At 41.8% G+C, this 22,688-nt stretch overlaps 2 protein-coding genes across 2 annotated transcripts in view; one reads left to right on the top strand and one right to left on the bottom strand.

Annotated features, from left to right (window-relative positions):
* zdhhc8b (zinc finger DHHC-type palmitoyltransferase 8b) overlaps nucleotides 1–13,851 on the top strand; it is a gene marked incomplete at its 5' end in the record, with an annotated part of 18,771 nt that extends 4,920 nt beyond the window's left edge. The window contains 5 exons of the mRNA XM_034077610.1: nucleotides 65–197; nucleotides 4,924–5,029; nucleotides 8,429–8,535; nucleotides 10,643–11,670; nucleotides 12,538–13,851. Of these exons, the coding sequence (XP_033933501.1) occupies nucleotides 65–197; nucleotides 4,924–5,029; nucleotides 8,429–8,535; nucleotides 10,643–11,670; nucleotides 12,538–12,652 (1,489 nt within the window). The remainder of the gene's footprint in view (nucleotides 1–64; nucleotides 198–4,923; nucleotides 5,030–8,428; nucleotides 8,536–10,642; nucleotides 11,671–12,537) is intronic.
* A 2,687-nt stretch (nucleotides 13,852–16,538) lies between these two features.
* On the bottom strand, nucleotides 16,539–21,154 carry ranbp1 (RAN binding protein 1). Its single transcript, XM_034077609.2, has 5 exons — nucleotides 21,069–21,154; nucleotides 20,673–20,830; nucleotides 19,722–19,850; nucleotides 19,143–19,211; nucleotides 16,539–17,617 (listed from the first exon to the last, which is right to left on the bottom strand). Coding segments are annotated over exons 1-5 (513 nt in total). The 5' UTR covers nucleotides 21,071–21,154; the 3' UTR covers nucleotides 16,539–17,462.
* Nucleotides 21,155–22,688: the final 1,534 nt, after the last annotated feature.

Here is a 22,688-nt window from a genome sequence, read left to right on the forward strand (position 1 = left end):
TGGCTGCACTTACAACTGTGGATGTGGTACTCTGTTCATGACTTGCTTCTTCTTCTTTCAATAGGTACATGTTGGACCCCAAGAAAAAGCCCCATGTCAAAATTCAGCCCCCGTTCATCAGACCTGACTTTTCAGAGAGGCAGATCACCATCAAGATCAGCGACAACGGCATCCACAGCACCATCATCAGCTCCAAGGTGACTTTATTACAATTGCTACATCTACCTGTAGCTAGGCTGCTCGATTAATGCAAAAATCATAATCTCGATTATTTGGGTCAATAATTGAGATCACGATTATTAAAAACGATTATCCATTTACTTTGAAAACATCCATTTATTGGAGAAAAAACATTTGAACAGTGTTTTTGACAGTTGATTACCCTGAACTTTAATTATAACTAAACTGAAAAACCAATTTTAAAAAAAAAAAAAAAAAAAAAAAAAAATATTGATATATTTCGATTGTTGTTTTCGTAATCGTTGCAAGCCATAATCGTAATTGCGATTAAAATACGATTAATTGAGCAGCCCTACCTGTTACTCCATCATTTAACTGACGCACAGTAGGGCTTTCTTCTGCCGGGGTTTAAGCATTTCAGCTCCCCTAATCCTCATCGTCTCACGTCAGGAATGTGAAACCCAGTGCTTCCCCAGGTCCTTTTTGCTGCTGAAACAGGGTATTTTTAGACCCTTGACGTCAAAGCCAGGTGACTCACTGATAGGAGGAAAAGACTTGGACCCCTGAGGTCTGTCATTTGTGTATATCGGTGATTTTAAAGACAAGCAAACATGTCATTTTATAAAAAAAAAATACAATTAAAAAATGGTTGAGAGGCCAGTTGGTTTAAAATCATGCCATTTATTATTAAACCCAACTTGGAAATATTTGATGGACGTAAGTGAGGGTCCTTTTAAGTATGCATAACAGATTTAATATGTAAAACACACTCCTCACCTCCTCCTGCGAAGAAAAGCATCCATTGCCCTTTAAAATATATAGATACAAGCAGAAGATCCAATTCTTATGTTTCCTAATGTTTTCTGCAACTGCAAACAAACTTAGGGGCGAAAAAGAAAAATGTCCTCTGACTTTAAAAGAAGAGCTCCAACAGGTGTACACATCAAAGTGTGTTTACAGGTCTTGGGGAGTAGCCTGCTCCTGCATATGTAAAGCAGCTGCATCGCTCTGAGCTCCACAGGGAGCTGCACACGCTCTCATGCATAGCTGCGAGGGTCAGTGAGGACTGAAGGCTACAATTAAGAAAATGAAAGGGGGCTGTGGAGTTATCAAGAAGTGAGCTGAGCAGCACCTCTGCCTCAGGCTAGCAGCTCCGGGCTATATTACCTACTTCTAGCACAAGATCATTTACTGTCAGCAGACGGGTCGCTGAATAATGTCTGCTTCAGATTTGGACAAGAAAGAAGAATATGTGAAATGAAATAGACAACATCTCTGGTTTTGCTGTATTGATGTTGGCTTTAAACCCTCCTGTTGTCTTCGGGTCGATTTACTACTTTCATCAATCATAACTTTTTTGTTTTACATTTGATTGCATTAAGGCTTCATGATATCCTTCACAGCAGACATTTGAACATATGAAATTTCTGATCACCACTTTCATTGGATTTTGGATGATTTAGTCAGCTTTGTAACACCCATTTCCCGCTCTTATGTGCCCATCCCCCCACATGGATCACACCTGGCACGCAAACACACACACACAGAACAATTTGACACATGTCCCGCTCTTATGTGCCCATCCCCCCACATGGATCACACCTGGCACGCAAACACACACACACAGAACAATTTGACACATGTCCCGCTCTTATGTGCCCATCCCCCCACATGGATCACACCTGGCACGCAAACACACACACACAGAACAATTTGACACATGTCCCGCTCTTATGTGCCCATCCCCCCACATGAATCACACCTGGCACAGCAATACATGCTCAGTGTCTGTTCTTTGTATATTCACTGCAGTTGTTCATGTATACCAGTACTCTGATACAATGTGTACAGTTTGAAAGGGTGTGAAATGAAATGTGGTGATGATTAATAGTTGTTGTGTTAATGTAATAGCAGTTAAAACAGGACCCGTCAAATTTGACCGCGAACACCAAAGTAAGGGAGGAACACGAAGACAATAGGACGGTTGAACCAGGTGCAATGCTTGATGATTTAAGCACTCTTTTAACAAGTGAATGCGTAATTGAGAAACAAAACTGTCTATCCAACACTGAGATCATTTCACAGTTTCCATTTTGTTGCAAGTGGCTTCTCGAGAGACTTTTAGGCCACGACACATCAGTTGAACTGGTTTAGCTTCCCCAGTCTAAAACCAACCCCTTCCCCACAAACAGACATCATATAGAAAATAGGAGAAGGGGTGTCAACAAATATATTCAGGGGCGTAAACAACTAAGGTGAGTAGATAAATATTCAACACATAATGTAGGCCATCTAATAAAACAACACATATTAAACGATTAAAAGAACATGTATATAATAAACTCAGTTAATGGCTCCTTCTCACTCAATTAGCCACTAAAGACTAACAAATGAAGTTTTACAACTGTCTGTCGATCTAAGGTTAGGATTAAAACTGTTTTGATGCAAAAACTATTTATATTCGGCAGTGTGTTAAACATGCAATGTCAAATCAGAAATCAGACGTTATGAATATACTTTGTTATGGCAAAGCACGGTGGAGATACAAGGCAAATACTATGAGAAGGTTAGCATTCAAATAGAAGCATCTGTTGGGTCATTCCAGAATTGGAGGACATTTAATAAATCTAATAATCCATGCCCAAAATGCTAAAACATGCACTTGTTGTGTTGAACATACTTGTCTTGAGACAAAATGTATATAAAGTTGTAGAAAAAGTGGTTTCAAAATATTATTTAAATGATCGAATCGCTCTCGAACATCCCCGAAAATGGCCTTTTTCTCTTGTCCCCGCTTCTTGGTGACCAACTCGCATGTCAAATATAACATTTAAAATAGGGATTTACTTTTGTTGGTATTATTCTATTGATATATGTCTCTTGTAATGGTGAAATCAATTTGTTAAATCATAAACATATTTTAAATAACAGTAATTTTGCACAGAAGGTGTGTCCCTCAACATGCGTTCAACCCTGTTACACAAACATTTTTAGATTGGCACAGGAAGTGAACAAACTGTAAGTCAGATGACACACAGGAAGTGACATCAGCAAGCCATGTGCTAGTGCCATGGGTAGACCACAACTAAGTCCTCTCTTTTAGTTTTCATATTTTTACAATCTTTCCAGTCTTAAAAGAGTGTGGCACTCTGACCCACTCAACCCTGTTACTGATATTATCAGAATAAAGCATATTCATTTCAAAGTTATCTTTCTTTCATAGATATCCAAGTGTGTCCTTGCCTTGAAATTACATTACATGCTACATCCAGCAATACTTCCTGAGGTTAAAGCTCAAAGTAGCATCTATTTTCAACCCTGTTACTATAATTAGAGTAACAGGGGTAATTCTTCATTGGAAAATATACACGTGATGCCTAGCTGGGAAATCACTTCTTTTGATGGTTTATTATCTGTTTTTCCTAAATACATTAAAAAAAATTATAAAATAAAAGGTTCATTTTTCAAAAAGGTTGGCGTCTAAATTGTCCTCCAATTCTGGAATGACCCTGTTAATAAAATAAAGATCGGATAATACAGATCTTAGGTATAGTGGAGTAGAGTTAGTGAACGAACTGCCAGCCAGATATAACATGAGCGAGTGATAACATAAGTCTGAGCGAGTGAAGTAGCAACAGGTTAAAACAACCTTAACCTTCAAAAACATGTATTGTTATTGCAAATGTGTGTTTGATTTTATAGTTGTGTTTTAATAGATTTGTGTTTACTTGTGTCTTGCTGTGTTCCTCACATCGTCTTTGCAACTGCATGTACATTGTTTGTTTATTTATGTCGGGAGATTTTTAACACCGGTGTGTATGACACCTGATGAGACAGTTTTCAACCGCATCTGAATCAGTTAATTAAAGGTGGGGTAGGTAAGTTTCAGAAACCGGCTCGAGATACACTTTTTGTTATATTCCATGGAATGCTCTGAACATCCCGATAGCAATGAATATCTGAAGTGCTTTGACAAAAAGTCCATTAAAAAATGTCATCTGTAGAAGCCGTGGTACTGTAAAAAGTACAACGATGGCCTACCTGCCTGTCAGCCTTCCATCGGGGCACAAACTTATCTCGTGCCCTCATTGGTCATGTGCGCGTTCGTGTGTGTTGGAGGAGGGGCTCTGTGAGGAAGTGGCAGATTTTCTCCGGTTGTGTATTTTCAAATTCTAGCGATCTCGAGCCGGTTTCTCAAACTTACCTACCCCACCTTTAATGACGTTCTTAAGGAAGCATACCACTTGAACTATTGATTAAGATGTGTTATTTTGAGAGTCAGTTTATGAGTTTTTTCAAATATGTTGTTAATAAAATACTTGTTACATTACATTGCATTTAGCTGACGCTTTTATCCAAAGCGACTTACAATACGTGCGTTCGACCAACAAAATACAAACTTGAAGAAAACAGAATCATAAAGTACATCAGGTTTCATAGAGCCAAACATTTCAAGTGCTACTCAACTGGCTTTAGGTAAGCCAGTCCTTTATTAGTATATAAGTGCTTTGTTAATAGTTCTATCGCTCGAGGTGGAGTCGAAAGAGATGAGTTTTCAGTCTGCGCCGGAAGGTGTGTAAGCTTTCTGCTGTCCTTGTTATTATCTTAAGACATGCGGTTGCTTATAGTTCTGCAGGCTTGGAAGCCACTGTAGAGAATATCGATGCCTCCGTCACTCTAACACAGGCTCCCTTTCTACTTCATGTTCTGGATGCTTCTAACACCTTCCTCTCCTCCCTGCAGTCTAAAACCAGTCTGGATGGTCTGGATGAGAAAGAAATGCAGCCGCCGCTGCCGCCCAAAGCCGAGCGCTACAACCAGCTGAAGGGCCAGCTGACCTCCAGCGAAGGTGAGGAACAAAGCCCGCCTCTGTTCACCATCCTGACATCCTGCTCTCCATCTCCTGTCATCACATCATCACTGTCTGCCCGTAGAGTGATGAGTGAGGCAATGAAACTCAATGTTCATATAATAATCCTAGTTATTGCAAGCACTCTTACAAGTGAGCACCGCGCATACTGATTTTAAAGAGTTACAAGAGAGCATAAAACACATACATGTCGTAAAAAGCCCCATGACACACTTTAATCCACTTAAACACACACTGAAAGGTATAAGAGTGTGACCTTATGACAACAGGTCATTTAGTTTATTTTTGTTCCTATATTTACTCTAACCAGCTAACCAATCAGAGCAGACTGGGCTCTGGTTTCAGACAGAGGGTGAAAAGATGACAACAAAATAAAGAGCTTTTTGAACATTGAAGCATGGAGACATGTCCCAGTGGAGACACTACATACTGATATACACCTGAACATCAGCAGGAGAGGACTCTTTAAAGTAGAGACACTACATACTGATATACACCTGAACATCAGCAGGAGAGGACTCTTTAAAGTAGAGACACTACATACTGATATACACCTGAACATCAGCAGGAGAGGACTCTTTAAAGTAGAGACACTACATACTGATATACACCTGAACATCAGCAGGAGAGGACTCTTTAAAGTAGAGACACTACATACTGATATACACCTGAACATCAGCAGGAGAGGACTCTTTAAAGTAGAGACGCTACATACTGATATACACCTGCACATCAGCAGGAGAGGACTCTTTAAAGTAGAGACACTACATACTGATATACACCTGAACATCAGCAGGAGAGGACTCTTTAAAGTAGAGACACTACATACTGATATACACCTGAACATCAGCAGGAGAGGACTCTTTAAAGTAGATACACTACATACTGATATACACCTGCACATCAGCAGGAGAGGACTCTTTAAAGTAGAGACACTACATACTGATATACACCTGAACATCAGCAGGAGAGGACTCTTTAAAGTAGAGACACTACATACTGATATACACCTGAACATCAGCAGGAGAGGACTCTTTAAAGTAGATACACTACATACTGATATACACCTGAACATCAGCAGGAGAGGACTCTTTAAAGTATAGACACTACATACTGATATACACCTGAACATCAGCAGGAGAGGACTCTTTAAAGTAGAGACACTACATACTGATATACACCTGAACATCAGCAGGAGAGGACTCTTTAAAGTAGAGACACTACATGCTGATATACACCTGAACATCAGCTGGAGAGGACTCTTTAAAGTAGAGACACTACATACTGATATACACCTGAACATCAGCAGGAGAGGACTCTTTAAAGTAGAGACACTACATACTGATATACACCTGAACATCAGCAGGAGAGGACTCTTTAAAGTAGAGACACTACATACTGATATACACCTGAACATCAGCAGGAGAGGACTCTTTAAAGTAGAGACACTACATACTGATATACACCTGAATATCAGCAGGAGAGGACTCTTTAAAGTAGAGACACTACATACTGATATACACCTGGACATCAGCAGGAGAGGACTCTTTAAAACATCTGTTCATTTAGGGTCACAATAGCTCAGGATAACATTTCTTTTAGAGGTTACATTTTAAAAACCTTGATTAGCTACATGTCATCACAGCTGGCATTAATACAGCAGCTCCCTCTGTACAGCACCAGTGTGTGATTGCCTCTAATTTAGCGTGATAAATGTCCCAGTGTCAGGTCATTGGCCTTTTTCAAGCCGGAGAATATCCGTGATTTGTAACAAGGAGGCCAGATTTGTTCACTGAGTCAGATCTGAATCACCAGCTCTCCTGTCTGGTGGCGTTTCACAGAGCTCATGGAGGATGAGAGAGGAGGTGTAGAATCAGGACTGTAACTGAAACAATGAGTGGAAATATGAACTGTGACATATCCCGTAGGCGAGTGAGAGAGGGAATGGTCTTAAATGTGATTTAATAATATGAGGTGTCAGTTATATACATCTGTAGGATCTCCAGTGCCATGCTGCATTATATCAGGGAGGGAACACTTCCTGCTCTTCCATGGAGCAACATCACGCCCTGCTGGTGCTTCAAAGAACTGCAGCCTGCTTTAATGTGTTTCCTCCCTTTTGTTTTATTAGAAAACTCAGAAGAAGTGTAAACGTTGCATATCCCTCAGAGCAGAGGTGTACAGATCTTTGGTTTTAGTTCAATTAGTAAGATAAGGTAGTAATTTATTGATCCCAATTTGGGAAATGTTTGCGTTGCAGCAGCATAAAAATACATCGCATTGTACAATAACAATTCAAGACAAGAAATAAACAAGAAAGTAGAACATGTTGAATTTAACAAGGTATTATATATACATAAATATATACATAACTATATGACAGATATACCAGTAATACCACAGCCTTGAAAATTTAACATTTCCATTCAAAATTTTCTTATATAAAAGCACAACAATATTAGCTTCAAAATATCCTAAAAGTACACAAAGTAACCCGCAGTGTATATATATATTCTATTGGAATATGCTATTGGATTTTAATAATTGATGCACTCATCTGTTTGTTTCATCTGATTTAGTTTTGACTATACAAACGGCTGGGAAAGCTTGTAATGTTCACCAATGTATCAATAACGTTTACCTATAATAATACCACATTGGTGTATTGTTCACTTATATTGTATTACATCTTAATCTTTAAAGTAACTAGAGTTATCAAATAAATGAAGTAGACTAAAAGGAACAAAGAAATACAAATGCAGGACATGGAAAGTACCTTTTTTAATAGTTTTTAAGCAAAGTACTTGTTCAAACTGCCTCATAGACACAAACTAATCCAAATCTAATTTAATCCACGGTGTATTTTGCGATGAACGGACGTCTTGCTGTTGTTGGATTGAAATCAGTTACATGGTGTCTTGCTGTCTGACCAAAGTACCTTTTTAAATAGATGGAAGCACAGTAGTTAAGTACAGTAAACTGATGTATTTATTTATTTTAAACTTTATTTATTGGGTTGTTTCAACAGCATACAGTTATTCTATCAGAGCATGTATCAAAAGTAGGTAAACAAATCTTCACTTTATAGAAAAGTAACAATGTAAATACTAGACAGACTAATTTAAATGTAATTCAATCCACGGTGTATTTTGTCATGAATGGACCCCATGCTGCTGCGGGATTGAAATGTGTTTAATATCAGTCACATGGTCTCTTACAGTCTGACCACCCAGCCACTCTGATTTATTTTCACTTTGCAGGAATAGCAAGAACTCAATCCCTCCTGCCTCTTTTCTCTGATTCATCTCGGAGGTGTCTTTCAATCAGAGCGGCTGTAATAGTGCTAACTCTGCTCTTCTCTCTCTGTGTGTTTTCTAGATAGTTCTCTCTCTGGTAAGACCCACCCTTTGACTCCAGCCATGTACAAGTTCAGACCGTCCCTTGGCACCATGCCGAAAGTCCACTACCACCCCGCTGGAGAGAAGGTGAGACATGAGGGGTTTGGCACTTATAGACAGACAGATGCACACACAGGCAGACAGACAGACAGACAGACAGACAGACAGACAGACAGACAGACAGACAGACAGACAGACAGACAGACAGACAGACAGACAGACAGACAGACAGACAGACAGACAGACAGACAGACAGACAGACAGGCAGACAGACAGGCAGACGCACAGGCAGACGCACAGGCAGACAGACGCACACACGGACAGACAGACAGACGCACACACACACAGACAGACAGACAGACGCACACACAGACAGACAGACAGACGCACACACACACAGACAGACAGACAGACAGACAGACAGACAGACGCACACACAGACAGACAGACAGACAGACAGACAGACAGACAGACGCACACACAGACAGACAGACAGACAGACAGACAGACAGACAGACAGACAGACAGACAGACAGACAGACAGACAGACAGACAGACAGACAGACAGACAGACAGACAGACAGACAGACGCACACACAGACAGACAGACAGACAGACAGACAGACAGACAGGCAGACAGACAGACAGACGCACAGGCAGACAGACGCACACACAGACAGACAGACAGACAGACAGACAGACGCACACACAGACAGACAGACAGACAGACAGACAGACAGACAGACAGACAGACAGACAGACAGACAGACAGACAGACAGACAGACAGACAGACAGACGCACACACAGACACACAGACGGACGGACGGAAACACAGACAGACACACACACAGACGGACGGAAACACAGACAGACACACACAGACGGACAGACAGACGCACACACACACACACACACACACACACACACACACAGACAGACAGACAGACAGACAGACAGACAGACAGACAGACAGACAGACAGACAGACAGACAGACAGACAGACAGACAGACAGACAGACAGACAGACAGACAGACAGACAGACAGACAGACAGACAGACAGACAGACAGACAGACAGACAGACAGACAGACAGACAGACGCACACACAGACAGACAGACAGACAGACAGACAGACAGACAGACAGACAGACAGACAGACAGACAGACAGACAGACAGACAGACAGACAGACAGACAGACAGACGCACACACAGACAGACAGACAGACAGACAGACAGACAGACGGACGGACGGACGGAAACACAGACAGACGCACAGACAGACGGCGGACAGACAGACGCACACACACACACACACAGGCAGACAGACAGACAGACAGACAGACACACACACACACACACACACACACACACACACACACACACACACACACACACACACACACACACACACACACACACACACACAGGCAGACAGACAGACAGAAAGACACACAGACACACAGACATACACACAGACAGACGCACAGGCAGACAGACGGCGGACAGACAGACAGACGCACACACACACAGGCAGACAGACCGGACGGACGGACAGACGGACACGCAGACAGACGCACACACACACACACACAGACAGACAGACAGACAGACAGACAGACAGACAGACAGACAGACACACAGACAGACAGATGAAGGCAATGTACAAAAGAGAAATTGATATCGGCAGGGATAAGGTATATTTTAAGTGAGCATGCCCTCTACAAAAAGCTGATGGGATTCGTTTTGATGATTGCAGAAGAAAACAATCAAGATACTTTTCAGCAAGATAACCAATTAACACCACTTGCAAGTGTAATTGCCAGACATAAAAGGCATCTCAAACTAAGGAGTAGTTTTTCTACGTGATTAAGTTTAATGTCCCCTCCTTTGCAGTCTCATTTACCGCCTTTTTAGGACACATAAAAGCTTCCTCATTCACAAGTTTGTTATTTACTGGTGGATTTTATTTCAAAGGACAACACTTTAAAATCTCTCATGCTTTAGTTTAAAAACATTATAAACCATATGACTTTGAGATGAGGGAACCACAATGGTAAAAGTGTTATGTTTAGGTTTTAAGACTCTGTATAGCCAGGAGGTTTATAGCTTGTTCAGCTTCCAATAGCAGCTGTTAGGGACAAACACTTCCTTCACAGCTCCACAAAGATCTGACGTGTTTTTCTGCTCCTCAGATTGTCATGACCGATGAGCGGAAGACCTCGGCCATCTTGGAAGAGGGCGTCCGCGGTCACGACTACCGATCCGAGCCGAACCTGGACCTGCCGGAGTACACCAACGCCCCGCTCCACCGCACCTTCCAGTCCTCCCCCCACCAGCTGGACTCCGACCCCCTGACCTCCCGCTCCCTCAGCCTGAAGCAGGGTCAGCCGCAGACCCTCACCTCCACCCCGTACAAGAGCGTCTTCTCCCCCAACACGCTGTCCAACCGTAACGGCAGCCTCTCCTACGACAGCCTGCTGAACCCCAGCATCTCTCCAGCGCCCCCCCCCAGCGACTGCGCGTCCCACCGCGGGATCCCCTCCAGCGGCTTCCACTCGCCCTACCTGCCCACCAAAATGTGCCACATCCGGGAAACGGACATGCAGAGGCACCAGGTTTCCTCCGCCTACAGTCCGGTGATGCACCAAAGAGCGGTGGGCCGGCAGCCCTCCCCTCACCTGCGGGACCGAGACCCGTCCCCCGTGCGCTACGACAACCTCTCCCAGACCATCATGGCCTCCATCCAGGAGCGGAAGGACATGGAGGAGCGGGAGAAGCGGCAGATTATTCACGGGCGCTCTCAGACCCACATCTACGCCCAGGACTCTGGCGTGTTTGACGGGGGTTACGGTTTACCCCCGAGTGTTTGCTACCCGGACGGGCCTCGTGGCTCCGTCTCCAGAGGCCCCACACCCCCCGCCTACGGAGGTTCCCGGGACAACCTGATGGGGGTCGGGCTGGTGAGTTATGGGCAGCGAGCCCCAGTGTTACGCTCCACGCTGGGCCGCGCCCCCAGGACTTCCTCCACCTCCCTCCACACGGATCATAGTAGCAGCAACAGCAGCCAGAGCAGGGCCGGCCCCCCCGAGGGCCTCTACCGCTCCCCGGCCCACCAACCCCACTCCCCCGCCATGCCCCGATCCCCCTCCTACTCCCACCAAAAACTCTCCTACATCAGTGCCCTAGAGAGGACAGACTCCCCTCGTCTGGGGGGCCCAAGGTATGAAACCTAACGTCCCCCCCCTGAGGGACTGCATGCTTTGAATGTGTTCCCGCTGGAGACCCTGCTCCTCCTGCTGGACTCACACAGATTGAGGGGCACGAGAGCACTAGTCCTAACCGAGGCAATGTGTAGCGTTTGAATACTGTGTTTGTCTAACATGTCCATTTATTCATGTTTAAAACTGTCTGGTGTGAATTCTTACATGTATTTTGAGAATTTATATGTTCGCCTTTCTAGTAAAATATCAATTTTTGTATTGTTTCACAAGTTAATAAAGCTGTGTAACTACTCATTTCTTTTTGTTTTGCATGCTTTTTATTTATTTCATCTAACACCTCCAAGTCTCACTAACAAGAACACTTCCAACTAGGGCTGGGCGATATGGATTATTTAAAACATTACAATATATTTTAACAAATACCCCAATATAGATAGTGTGACGATATCGTATGGCTGACTATGAGAGCTTTTATAAATATTTACACAATGATATATTTAACAAACAATCATCAGTAATGTGGACATCATGACTAAGCTGCTACAACTTCACTATATCTGTAAAGCGTCTTTGAGCACCTGTAAAAGCGCTAACAAATTAAACCTATTATTATTGTTATTAAAACAAAGCAAATTACTCACCTTTTAAAACCAGGAAAGGACACTTTCGACACTATCCAAAATCTAGCGTCATACGAATGCTATATTGCCCAGCCCTTTATCTTAAGCATCTCCTCTCCTCTATGTTCATATGAAACTGTCCAGAACGCCTGAACTAACCTGCATGTTGCTACGACCCTTACTGTTTTGGCTTGTGTTGAATCTCGTTGTTTTAATAATTGTCCTCGCTCTTCTCTTCCCACCCAGAGAGGCCATGAAAGTAAACGGGCAGATGGACTGTCCCACCCTGAGCCCCAGCCGTCACAGTAACGTCAAAAAGGTGACCGGTGTAGGAGGCACCACGTATGAGATATCAGTGTGAGACGATCCTCCTCCAACGACCGCCCCCGCTGCAAAGAGATCCCCGTTGGTTGTTCGTCAGATACAGTGTGTGTCAGGAGTGTTTTGTTGTTAATTTTGTGGCGCATCATCTTGGTGGTTAAAAGTGGACTGTTCATGTTATTACTGTTGTCTCTGAGCTGTGGTCATGGAGCGAATGTTCACCCCAATGTCTCACAAACTTTGCTGAAGGCTGAACAAAAACCGACGATTCAACACCGACATCCCGACCATGGAGCTCTGTGAGAAAACGCTTCTCATGCCTTCTCCAGAGTATTAGTATTTGAGAAGTGATGGAGGAGGGGTCATTTAGATCAGCACCTCATGCATAGACAGGCGATACAAGTGATGAATATCTCAGAAAGGGGGATATCGAGAAAGGGAAGTCGGAGCATATCATGTCTGGTAGTTGCAATCAAAATCCATTGAGATTTAGCATATAGAGTGGTGCAGTGATGACATGTTGTAGGCTAACCCAGAAGTTAGCATCGCAAGGGGTCCCAAACACACATTTATGATGCTTTACACGAGTTGTTTAGCAGGGTAATCGCCACATATTAACACCACTTGACGATCATATGGCTGTGCATGACCTGTGCTAAGCTAAAGGATGACGCAAGATTACGTTTAGTAGTTTATATCGTCACTTGTTGACATCTGCAGGGGGTATTTACTGATGCATTTTATGTTGTGAACGTCTCTTCAGCTTGTGTTAACTACAGACTTTATTTCAGCGGTCAATTCAAAAACGCTTTCAAAATGGCTAACTTGGAGACCAGGACGTTTTAAAATACTAACTAATGTCCATGTTTTAGGACTCATTCCTGCACCACTCTTGATTACACAGCTAAGTTGAATACTTGATTCTGATTGGTCAATTTGGACATTCAACTGTCTGTTCTTTTTCGATAGCAGACTGCTGCTCTGATGAAGGGACTCTGTGCAGTCGTATTCATCTGCGGGAAGAAGCCCGGTCAATTTTACTTCAGAAAAACCCTATCGAATAATATTTGAATATTACATTTGATATGTTTTGGTTAGGACAAAACTTTGGATCCATGATGGCCAAATTGTTCCACGTAAATACAAGATAACAAAAACAAGAAAACTAAATCTAGTGTGAGTGAAATTGTTGATTTATTTAGTGAGCAGCCGTGTAATAAGCTGGATACTGTGTCTCATGGCTCGTTGCATTTAATTCCTTACATGGTTAATTTCATCACAAATAAGTTTCTCAGGACTGAACCAGCAGAGATGCTACACGATAGGGTTTGATTATACGAGCCCATTGTATTCCCTTCTTAAAGGTGCAGTACATCGTCCTCGGCCTGTTTTAGTGGAGTTCAGTCGGGTGATTTCAACACGACACGAGTGCAGGACGGATAGATTCTGTTCTGAAAGATAACATTACCTCAGAACGAGTCCAGCCTTGCACAACCAAAACGACTTTCTGTTTTCTGTCTGAAGAAAGAATAAGAAATGGTGTTTAGTTTGTTAGTTGTTTATGTTATAATCATAGGAATGGAAAGCGGCGTACAAGCCATCGTCCCGTGTAGTGAAATGAAGATAACTGGTTGCTCATTCATTATCCTGTCTCTATTTTTTTTTTAATGGGTTTGTTTAGTTTTTATATAGCCAACCTTTCAAAAGCTATGTTTGATACATCTTTTTTATACGCTTTACTAAGCCTCGAATGGATGTTTTTATTTTGAGTGGAGTTTTTTTTCTTAATAAATTATACATTCAATAAATAAATGAAGTCCATTATAAGAGGAAAAGTCAATGTTCTGCCTTGAAGTGTATAAGAAAGGATGATGACATGTTATTACAGGATAAGTGATGTGAGGAAGGGAAATGTGTGCACATGTTGGGCTTTTAAAATTGAAGATGCCTTGATATTTCAGTGCCAACACGTGACTACACACCCCCTTCATTTCTCAAAGACGGTGAATGGGTGACATCAGGAAGACGGAAAATGTCAAATGAATTTGCAGCAGCTGTCTGGTACAGCTCCAGTATCTCCTGCCACTCAGAGATGCAAAACCTTTCTCTTTTGTTGCTTTAAAGTCTAAAATGTTTTATTAATTTTGACCATTAAACAGACTAGTATTATGTAAGTGGGAGGTTTTAATTTGCATGAACTGAATATGAAAGAATAAGCCAGAATTGACATGGATGTTGGAAGTGGTGGATTTGGTCCGACTGCAATTTGCATGACAAATAAACCATTGTTGCCTTTTGAGAAGATAACGCATTGCTGGTTGAAAACTATTGTACACTATGGGGCAATGAATTACCGTTAGTGTTATGTATCAAGCAGTAAATGGAGCTACTGGGTAACATTTAAAGGGACAGTTCAGCACAAAATCTAAAATATTAATTAATATCCTCTTACTGGTTACAGGCAGATATTTTCACAGCCATTTCTCACTTGGACAAGCGAGACAATCTAAATTGATAGCACTACAGGTAAAAGGAACAAATGAATTTGGGGGTGTACTGTCCCTTTAAGAGGATGGTTCTGGAGGATGTACACGGTAATTAGTGAGGAAATTGAATCACTTTTTCAAGAATATTTTTCTCTTCCCGTTTCAGGTGCATTCATCCTTTCCTTTGTCCAGAGATCAGGGTGCAAAGGTCAATAACTGAGGTAGTGAGTGTTCCCCCTACTAAGGTCTCACCCAGCTGCCTTACCATGAACACAGTAATGTTGACCAACAGGATAATAATCTATATCAGTCATGTATTTTTGAATTGTTATGAGGCTGAAGTTTGAAAGGATGCTTTTTGGGGAGATCTGATGGTTTTTTGTCGGTGAAACGGCAAACTGGATCGTAATGAAATACCTGAGTGTCTGCAAATAAGAGTCTATCACGAACACATATCGAAACACGATCGATGTCATTCCTCTTTAAGATGACTGCCATTAGTCCAACGTTCTTTTATTTGGGGATGGACATCGCTGCAGGTCAGGGAGCATTCCTGACAGTCAGAAAAAAGTCTTGTTTCATTTATCAGCCGCGAGCTGATGTGTTTTCTGAAGCTCAAATAGAAAGATCGTTATGTATTAAAATATAGAATATACTATAAATGTAAATGCGTTCCTATTTTTGTGAAGAGGAAATATTTCCCAATGAGCAGAGTAAATAAAAGTGTCCAACTCTTGGAGTGATTGATTCTTGTGAATTAATAATCTGCACAGCATTGTTATTTCTTGTATAGTCTGTTCAAATAATAATTACATTGACTTTATAAGAGAATGCCATTAACTCCTTAAACCCCTATGTTGTGTTGGGGTCTCCCGTCTCAAGTTCAAATGATATAATAACTAAGCTTTTGTTTTGTTTGTCGCAACAAGGCTTCATGATATCCTCCACCACAGCTTTATAAACACTACAAAACTGACTTTTAGCCAAGCCTGAAGGTCTCTAAAAAAAAAAAGTGTATAATTTGGTGTTGTGTCACTCGGGGTTAAATTTGGCCCAATTGAGATTCATCTTTGACTTTAGACGCCCCTCCCCCTCCATACATTTTTCACAACATGCACCTGGTCTCCCCTCCCCACGGGAACTTCACCTTCCACGAAGAATATGTACACTAACACTTGAACGCACACATGCACAATATGTGGTGTAATGTGTTTTTGGGCCAGGCAATAACAGGATTGTTCGGTAAGTTAGTTACGATGTAGTTAAAACATTATTTGATGATAGTAAGTTTTGGACTGAGATAAAACACCATGAACAGCTTTCGAACACAACACAAGGGATAAAACTATATTTCTTAGCATATAGCTTTGTACTTGTATGTATTTCTTAGCACATTATCTATCTCAGGAAGCGAGGGATTTTTATACAAAAAGGCAAAGGTGGTCTTAGACGGTTTTTATTCGAAGGTAGCGGAAACATTTCAAATCATTTGCGTGCAAATGAAAGGCAACATTTCAACCATGTATTTACAGATGCACTGGCACTTTATAGAGGCGAGGTTATGAACTCCATTAGTGGAAAGAAAAGGAGACGGTGGTGTGCACACAGATCAGAAGGGCACTCGGTTACATATTCTCTACATGCTTACAGTCTGGGAATGTTATGATCTAAATAGAAACTAAATTTTCCTGGTGAGGAACTTAAGTCAGAGCGCCGCCACTGACGATGAACCGTTTGGACATTTTAAGATAATTATAACACAAAAAAAAGAAATGAAATGGATTCTGCATCTGATGACCCTCGAATGTCTGGAGTGGATTCCCCTTCGATCAGTACTGACGATAGAAGGAACCGGAAAGTACTGCTACAAGGCGTCCACTGAGAAGTCTTTCCTCCTCACTTGCTGACTCTCACAGTGGACGCATTGACAGTGGACAGGGTTAAGATGGCTCACTGATGCATTATGGGATTTTACAGGTACAATGCACCTCTATAATGCCTGGTCCCTGACCTACATTCTCTTCTCCCCCACTGCTTCAGAATAACAAAAAAAAAAAAAAGACCCCAATGTAGGAATGTCACGGTCACAAGCCTGCTTCACAGTTCGTAACATTTAACTGGCGATGGCGAGGAAGGACAGCGTGGCAGTCCAAGGTGCAAGGAATGGGCTTTTTATTTTTCTCAAATTCGCTATCTGGTACCCCCCCCCCAGTGGCATCGATGACTCGTGATTTTGAGGCAAAACAGATAATAAAAAAAATACTAACAATATGCAAGTGTCCAAATTCAGTTCATTTAGAGTCTATTGTAGAAAAAAGAGGAAAGACTGATAAGTTGAAGATCAGCAAAGCAAGTTCTTGGTTCTCAATTCTTCTCCTCCTTCACCTCCTCCTCTTCCTTCTTCACCACCTCCTCCTTCACCTCCTTTTTGACCTGCGTCTTGTTTTCTTCTGATGCCTTTTCTTTGACGGAGAGTTCCTCCAGCTTCTCTGCCACTTTGTTCGCGCTATCGGTGTCGCCTGCGGACAAAACAGTGAAAACATTCTGTCAATTATTTGTGGAAGTTTTGAACACAACTCAATGCTAATATTTAAACTTTGCATCTTACATTACTATCAAGAACATAAGCCGGGTCTATGCAGGGATCCTGAAGTCAGACCTTTTTTAAGACCCTTTCCATACATTTTAAGTTGGAGTTCCAACCGGTTACCTTGGCGACACACTTTACCTCACATTGACTACATACAGTATTGATTGTCCTTCCTCCTTATCTTCCAACCATGTGGACGCAGACACAGAATCACACTACACACCTACGCAATGATTACATTCAGGCACACTGTACCTCTTTGGACAATTTATATACTTATTGAAGACGAGCTACAAAATGTAAAACCTTGGAAAATGCCGTTTAATACTTTTTAAGACCCCGCGGACACCCTGATAACATACGATCAGATAACTGGTGATGAATCAGGATAGTAATGTAGCAGAACGTACTGACACCAGCTTATCAGAAAGCAGGTAGAGTACTACGCTCTGCGCGGTTATCTAGCAGTCAGAAAAAAGTTCTAGGCCGGAGTGAACAGCAAAGAACAGAGTGAGTCTGCATCCCTGTCAGTCGTAACACAAAAAGTTTATTTACCTTTTTAAATGGTGCCGCGTTTATGAGGGACATGCATTTGGGGCACCATTTGTAAATTAACAGGCTTTCCAACGGTATAAGATGTTTTTGCAAGAAGCATTGTTACAACAAAGAAATCCCCTACCCAACACAAATGTCCTTACTGTTTGCGTTTAGATAATGTTACACCTAGTTTGAATTAGGGCGGCTCAATTAATCGTATTTTAGTCGCGATTACGGATTGCAACAATTACGAAAACGTAATCGAAATAAAACGAAACGTTGAATTATACTTAAAGTTCAGGGTAATCAAATGTTAAACACATACTGTTCGCATTTCTCTCTCTCTCCAATAAATGGATGTTTTCAAAGTCAATGAATAATCGCATTTAATAATTACAATTATTGACCCAAATAATCGAGATTATGATTTGCCATAATCGAGCGGCCCTAGTTTGAATTGAATATAAACAAGTCTAAACCCCAACAATAAACCCTCAGTGTGTCTGAGTCATGAAAATAATGTCATGCTACCACCTTACACATCTCAGTAAACTATTTACACATTTGAAATGACTCAATTGTAAAAGCGATGGTCACACACACACACACACACACACACACACACACACACACACACACACACACACACACACACACACACACACACACACACACACACACACACACACACACACACACACACACACACACACACACACACACACACACACACACACACACACACACACACACACACACACACACACACACACACACACACACACACACACACACACACACACACACACACACACACACACACACACACACACACACACACACACACACACACACACACACACGTTGAGAAACATTACATCTAAGCATATTCTGGATAAGACATTTGTTTTACGTACCTGTGTCGGCTAGACTTTTTCTGACCTCCGCCTGGCACTCCTCAAACTTCACCTTGAACTTCTGAGCATCTGCAAACACAACGGAGAGAGAGAGTGTGTTCACATCAAAGGGCTGCTGTATGACGGAGAGAGTGAGAGTGTGTTCACATCAAAGGGCTGCTGTATGACGGAGAGAGTTCACATCAAAGGGCTGCTGTATGACGGAGAGAGTTCACATCAAAGGGCTGCTGTATGACGGAGAGAGTTCACATCAAAGGGCTGCTGTATGACGGAGAGTGTGTTCACATCAAAGGGCTGCTGTATGACGGAGAGTGTGTTCACATCAAAGGGCTGCTGTATGACGGAGAGAGTTCACATCAAAGGGCTGCTGTATGACGGAGAGTGTGTTCACATCAAAGGGCTGCTGTATGACGGAGAGAGTTCACATCAAAGGGCTGCTGTATGACGGAGAGAGTTCACATCAAAGGGCTGCTGTATGACGGAGAGTGTGTTCACATCAAAGGGCTGCTGTATGCCGGAGTTCGACGCAGAGAATGGACAGTTTTTCCACTTCACTGGATTCAATGTATAAATACTTACTCTCTGCATTTAAAAAGCGTATTGCCAGGTATTCAGGTTTGGGGCTTTCGTCAGCATAATCTGCTAGTGTGTTCCAGACCCACGCCCGGTCACTGCCAGCGTTGGGCCTCAGGTCCATGGCCGGCGTAACTGCAGGTCACAAGAGGGAGAATAAGGTTAACTGGAGTGACTTTCTAACCTAATCTATACTTAAGCCACTGAGGGATGGGAGAACTTTGCTCCAGACGATAAAACAACGTCCATGTGAGTCGTATATCCTTGAGTATCCTTTATTTTGTGTTCCATATATTCACCATATTGATTGTATCCACATTGCTTCTTCTGTTAACACACACACACACACACACACACACACACACACACACACACACACACACACACACACACACACACACACACACACACACACACACACACACACACACACAAATAATCCCTATTAGCAAACATTGAAAGTGCACTATATGTGAAATTCATGTAAATTAAATAATGTGCTGAAATTGCAAATCCATACAGACTTCTTAGTAGTGCGAGGCCCTACATATGTGCTTAGAAGGCTTTAGTGTGAAAGGAACTCAAATAGAAATATGCACACACGTTTTGTGCATACACTATACTTTGCTATATAGCAGCGGTTCCCAACCTGTGGGCCTTTGCTTTGCAAGTGGGCCGCCAAATAATTTGCAAAACATTCTGATTTGTATGGAAACATTTCTTTCTTAAAGGTGGGGTAGGTCATTTTGGAGAAACCGGCTCGAGTGCGCTAGAATTTGAAAATACACAGCCGGAAAAAATCTGCCACTTCCTTACAGAGCCCCTCCTCCAACACACATGAACGCGCACATGACCAATGAGGGCACGAGATAAGTTTTATTCCCGCCTCTCTTTGTAATTTCTTTGGTGTTGCGATATAAAATTGCACTATAACTTATATTGATCAAATTGACTCACTGTTATGGTTGGCACAGATCTTCAAGGTTCGATCTCTCCTCATCAGGAGGCGGATCGTTCCCTTCTCTCTGTGTTTCAGCAGCTTCACGTCGCCGGTTCCCCTCTCCTTCCACTCGGCGGGCTCGTTCTCAGAGGCAAAACGATATAGTTTAGCCCGCCTGGGAACACAAAGGTAAACTGGCTTACTAGTTGTTCAGCAAATATCACATCATTTAAATTAAAACAAATAAGATTCAAACGTTGTATGCACAAAGCTGCAGTGTGGAAATGGCATTGAACATTTTATGACCTGAGCTCTTCCAACAGCAACATATATAATAAAATACAAAATAAAAAGTAGTGCAAAAAGTATATATAAATAACTTGTGGGGTCTTTGAATAAGACTACAGACTTACATTTTAAAGAGTTCCTCCTCATCCTCTTCTAATGTTTTCACATCCTGCTCAGGAAGGGACACAATGGGCTCGAATTGGGGATCATGATTAGAGTCCTCTGCGGTATCTGCAGTGGTTTCGGGCTCTTCCTTGTCCTACAAGGAAAAGCAATGGATGAGTTAGTAAAGAAAGTCTGATTACCTGTGTCAGAGATTCAGAGTTAAGTGCGAGTAATTAGGCGCGTGGTGGAATAGGCCAGTGTGACTCTTTAAAACGTGCTAGAACCAAATGACTTCTGACAATTGTCCAACAGGCCACGGATGCTTCAATGGAGGGATTTAGGAGCTCATTGGTTAAGTATAGCTTTTGTATGGGAACTGGCAAAGCCTTTAGTAAATCGCTATTGCTGAGCCAAGCATCTTTAATTCTATTTGGGGGTTGCATATTCTCACGCTGATGTGCATACGATTAAAAGCGTGCTACTAATATGGCAGGAACACATTCTGCATACAGAAGAATGTGATGCCAGGGGTAGACATTAAGGGTAAAAAGCCCTCAGGGCCGGTGGAATTGTATTATCACTGGCCCCACCATTGTAACCACTGGCATTCGTCCAAAAAAAAAGTGACTAATAATGAAGAAAATTAACACATTTGTTGCAATAGTAATTTATGCACTAACTACATTACTACTTGTACTACAACATTTGAACAATCAGTTCTTCCTCATTTGTTCATATTTGGTTTATTAAAATAATGATATTGTGGTCATTGTTAAAAAAAATCTGCTATTATGAGTATTATTATTTGTATGCATTCAGAAGTTGTGCAAGTTTTTTGACCGTGTGAAAAGCAGAGATGTGAGAAATGCTCAGATCTTGTACCTGAGTAAAAGTACCAAAGTGTAAGAATACTCTGTTACAAGTAAAACTCCTGTATTCAAAATGTTACTCAAGCAAAAGTATTGATATTTAAATAAACTTGAAGTAAGAAAAGCTAAAATGCTAATTCAGATCGGCCCATGTTGTGTTTCGATTATAAATATTGATGTGTTTATCAAGCTGTTAAAAAAGGTCAAACACATTTGAATGACTTTGTATACTGCAGGGTAGCTTGTGAATTTACTCCAGGTGTAACTGAAGTCTGATTTAAGTGTTGATAATATTTCACATCATTAATCCAAATCTGCAAAGTAACCAAATAAATGTAGTGGAGTAGAAGTACAAAGAAGAAAGTACATTTAAAATACTCAAGTACCTCAAAATTGTACTCAAGTACAATACCCGAGTACATCTACTCAAGTTACTTTACACCATGTAACGGATATGAAACTGAGCAAACGCGGGAGACTTTCCTTTCTTCAGGTTGGAAACCCTTACCCCTTTATGCTCACAGGCTTCACTACTTAGCTCCATCCCACTGCTAGCTACGGGAGATGAGCTACACAACGGCAACCGATGCCAAATATATTGCAATAACGGAATAAGTAATTGAATAAAACGGCAACTGGCTTGATGGGCAAAATGTATATGCTTAAGATGTGGCTTTATGTTAGTTACATTAATCTGTGTACTGGGAACAAATAGTTATTTCAACTTTGTTTTTTCAAGACAACTCATTGTGAAGTTGCAGAGCTAACAAG

Source organism: Pseudochaenichthys georgianus, unplaced genomic scaffold (genome assembly GCF_902827115.2).
Source record: "Pseudochaenichthys georgianus unplaced genomic scaffold, fPseGeo1.2 scaffold_1769_arrow_ctg1, whole genome shotgun sequence".
In the NCBI taxonomy this organism is placed as follows: Eukaryota; Metazoa; Chordata; class Actinopteri; order Perciformes; family Channichthyidae; genus Pseudochaenichthys; species Pseudochaenichthys georgianus.

Coding starts and splice junctions, on each gene's coding strand:
- ranbp1 (XM_034077609.2), bottom strand. Junction 19,851..20,672: donor GATCTGTGCCAACCATAACA/GTGAGTCAATTT, acceptor TGTGACCTGCAG/TTACGCCGGCCATGGACCTG. Junction 17,618..19,142: donor AAAAAGTCTAGCCGACACAG/GTACGTAAAACA, acceptor TTTTGTCCGCAG/GCGACACCGATAGCGCGAAC.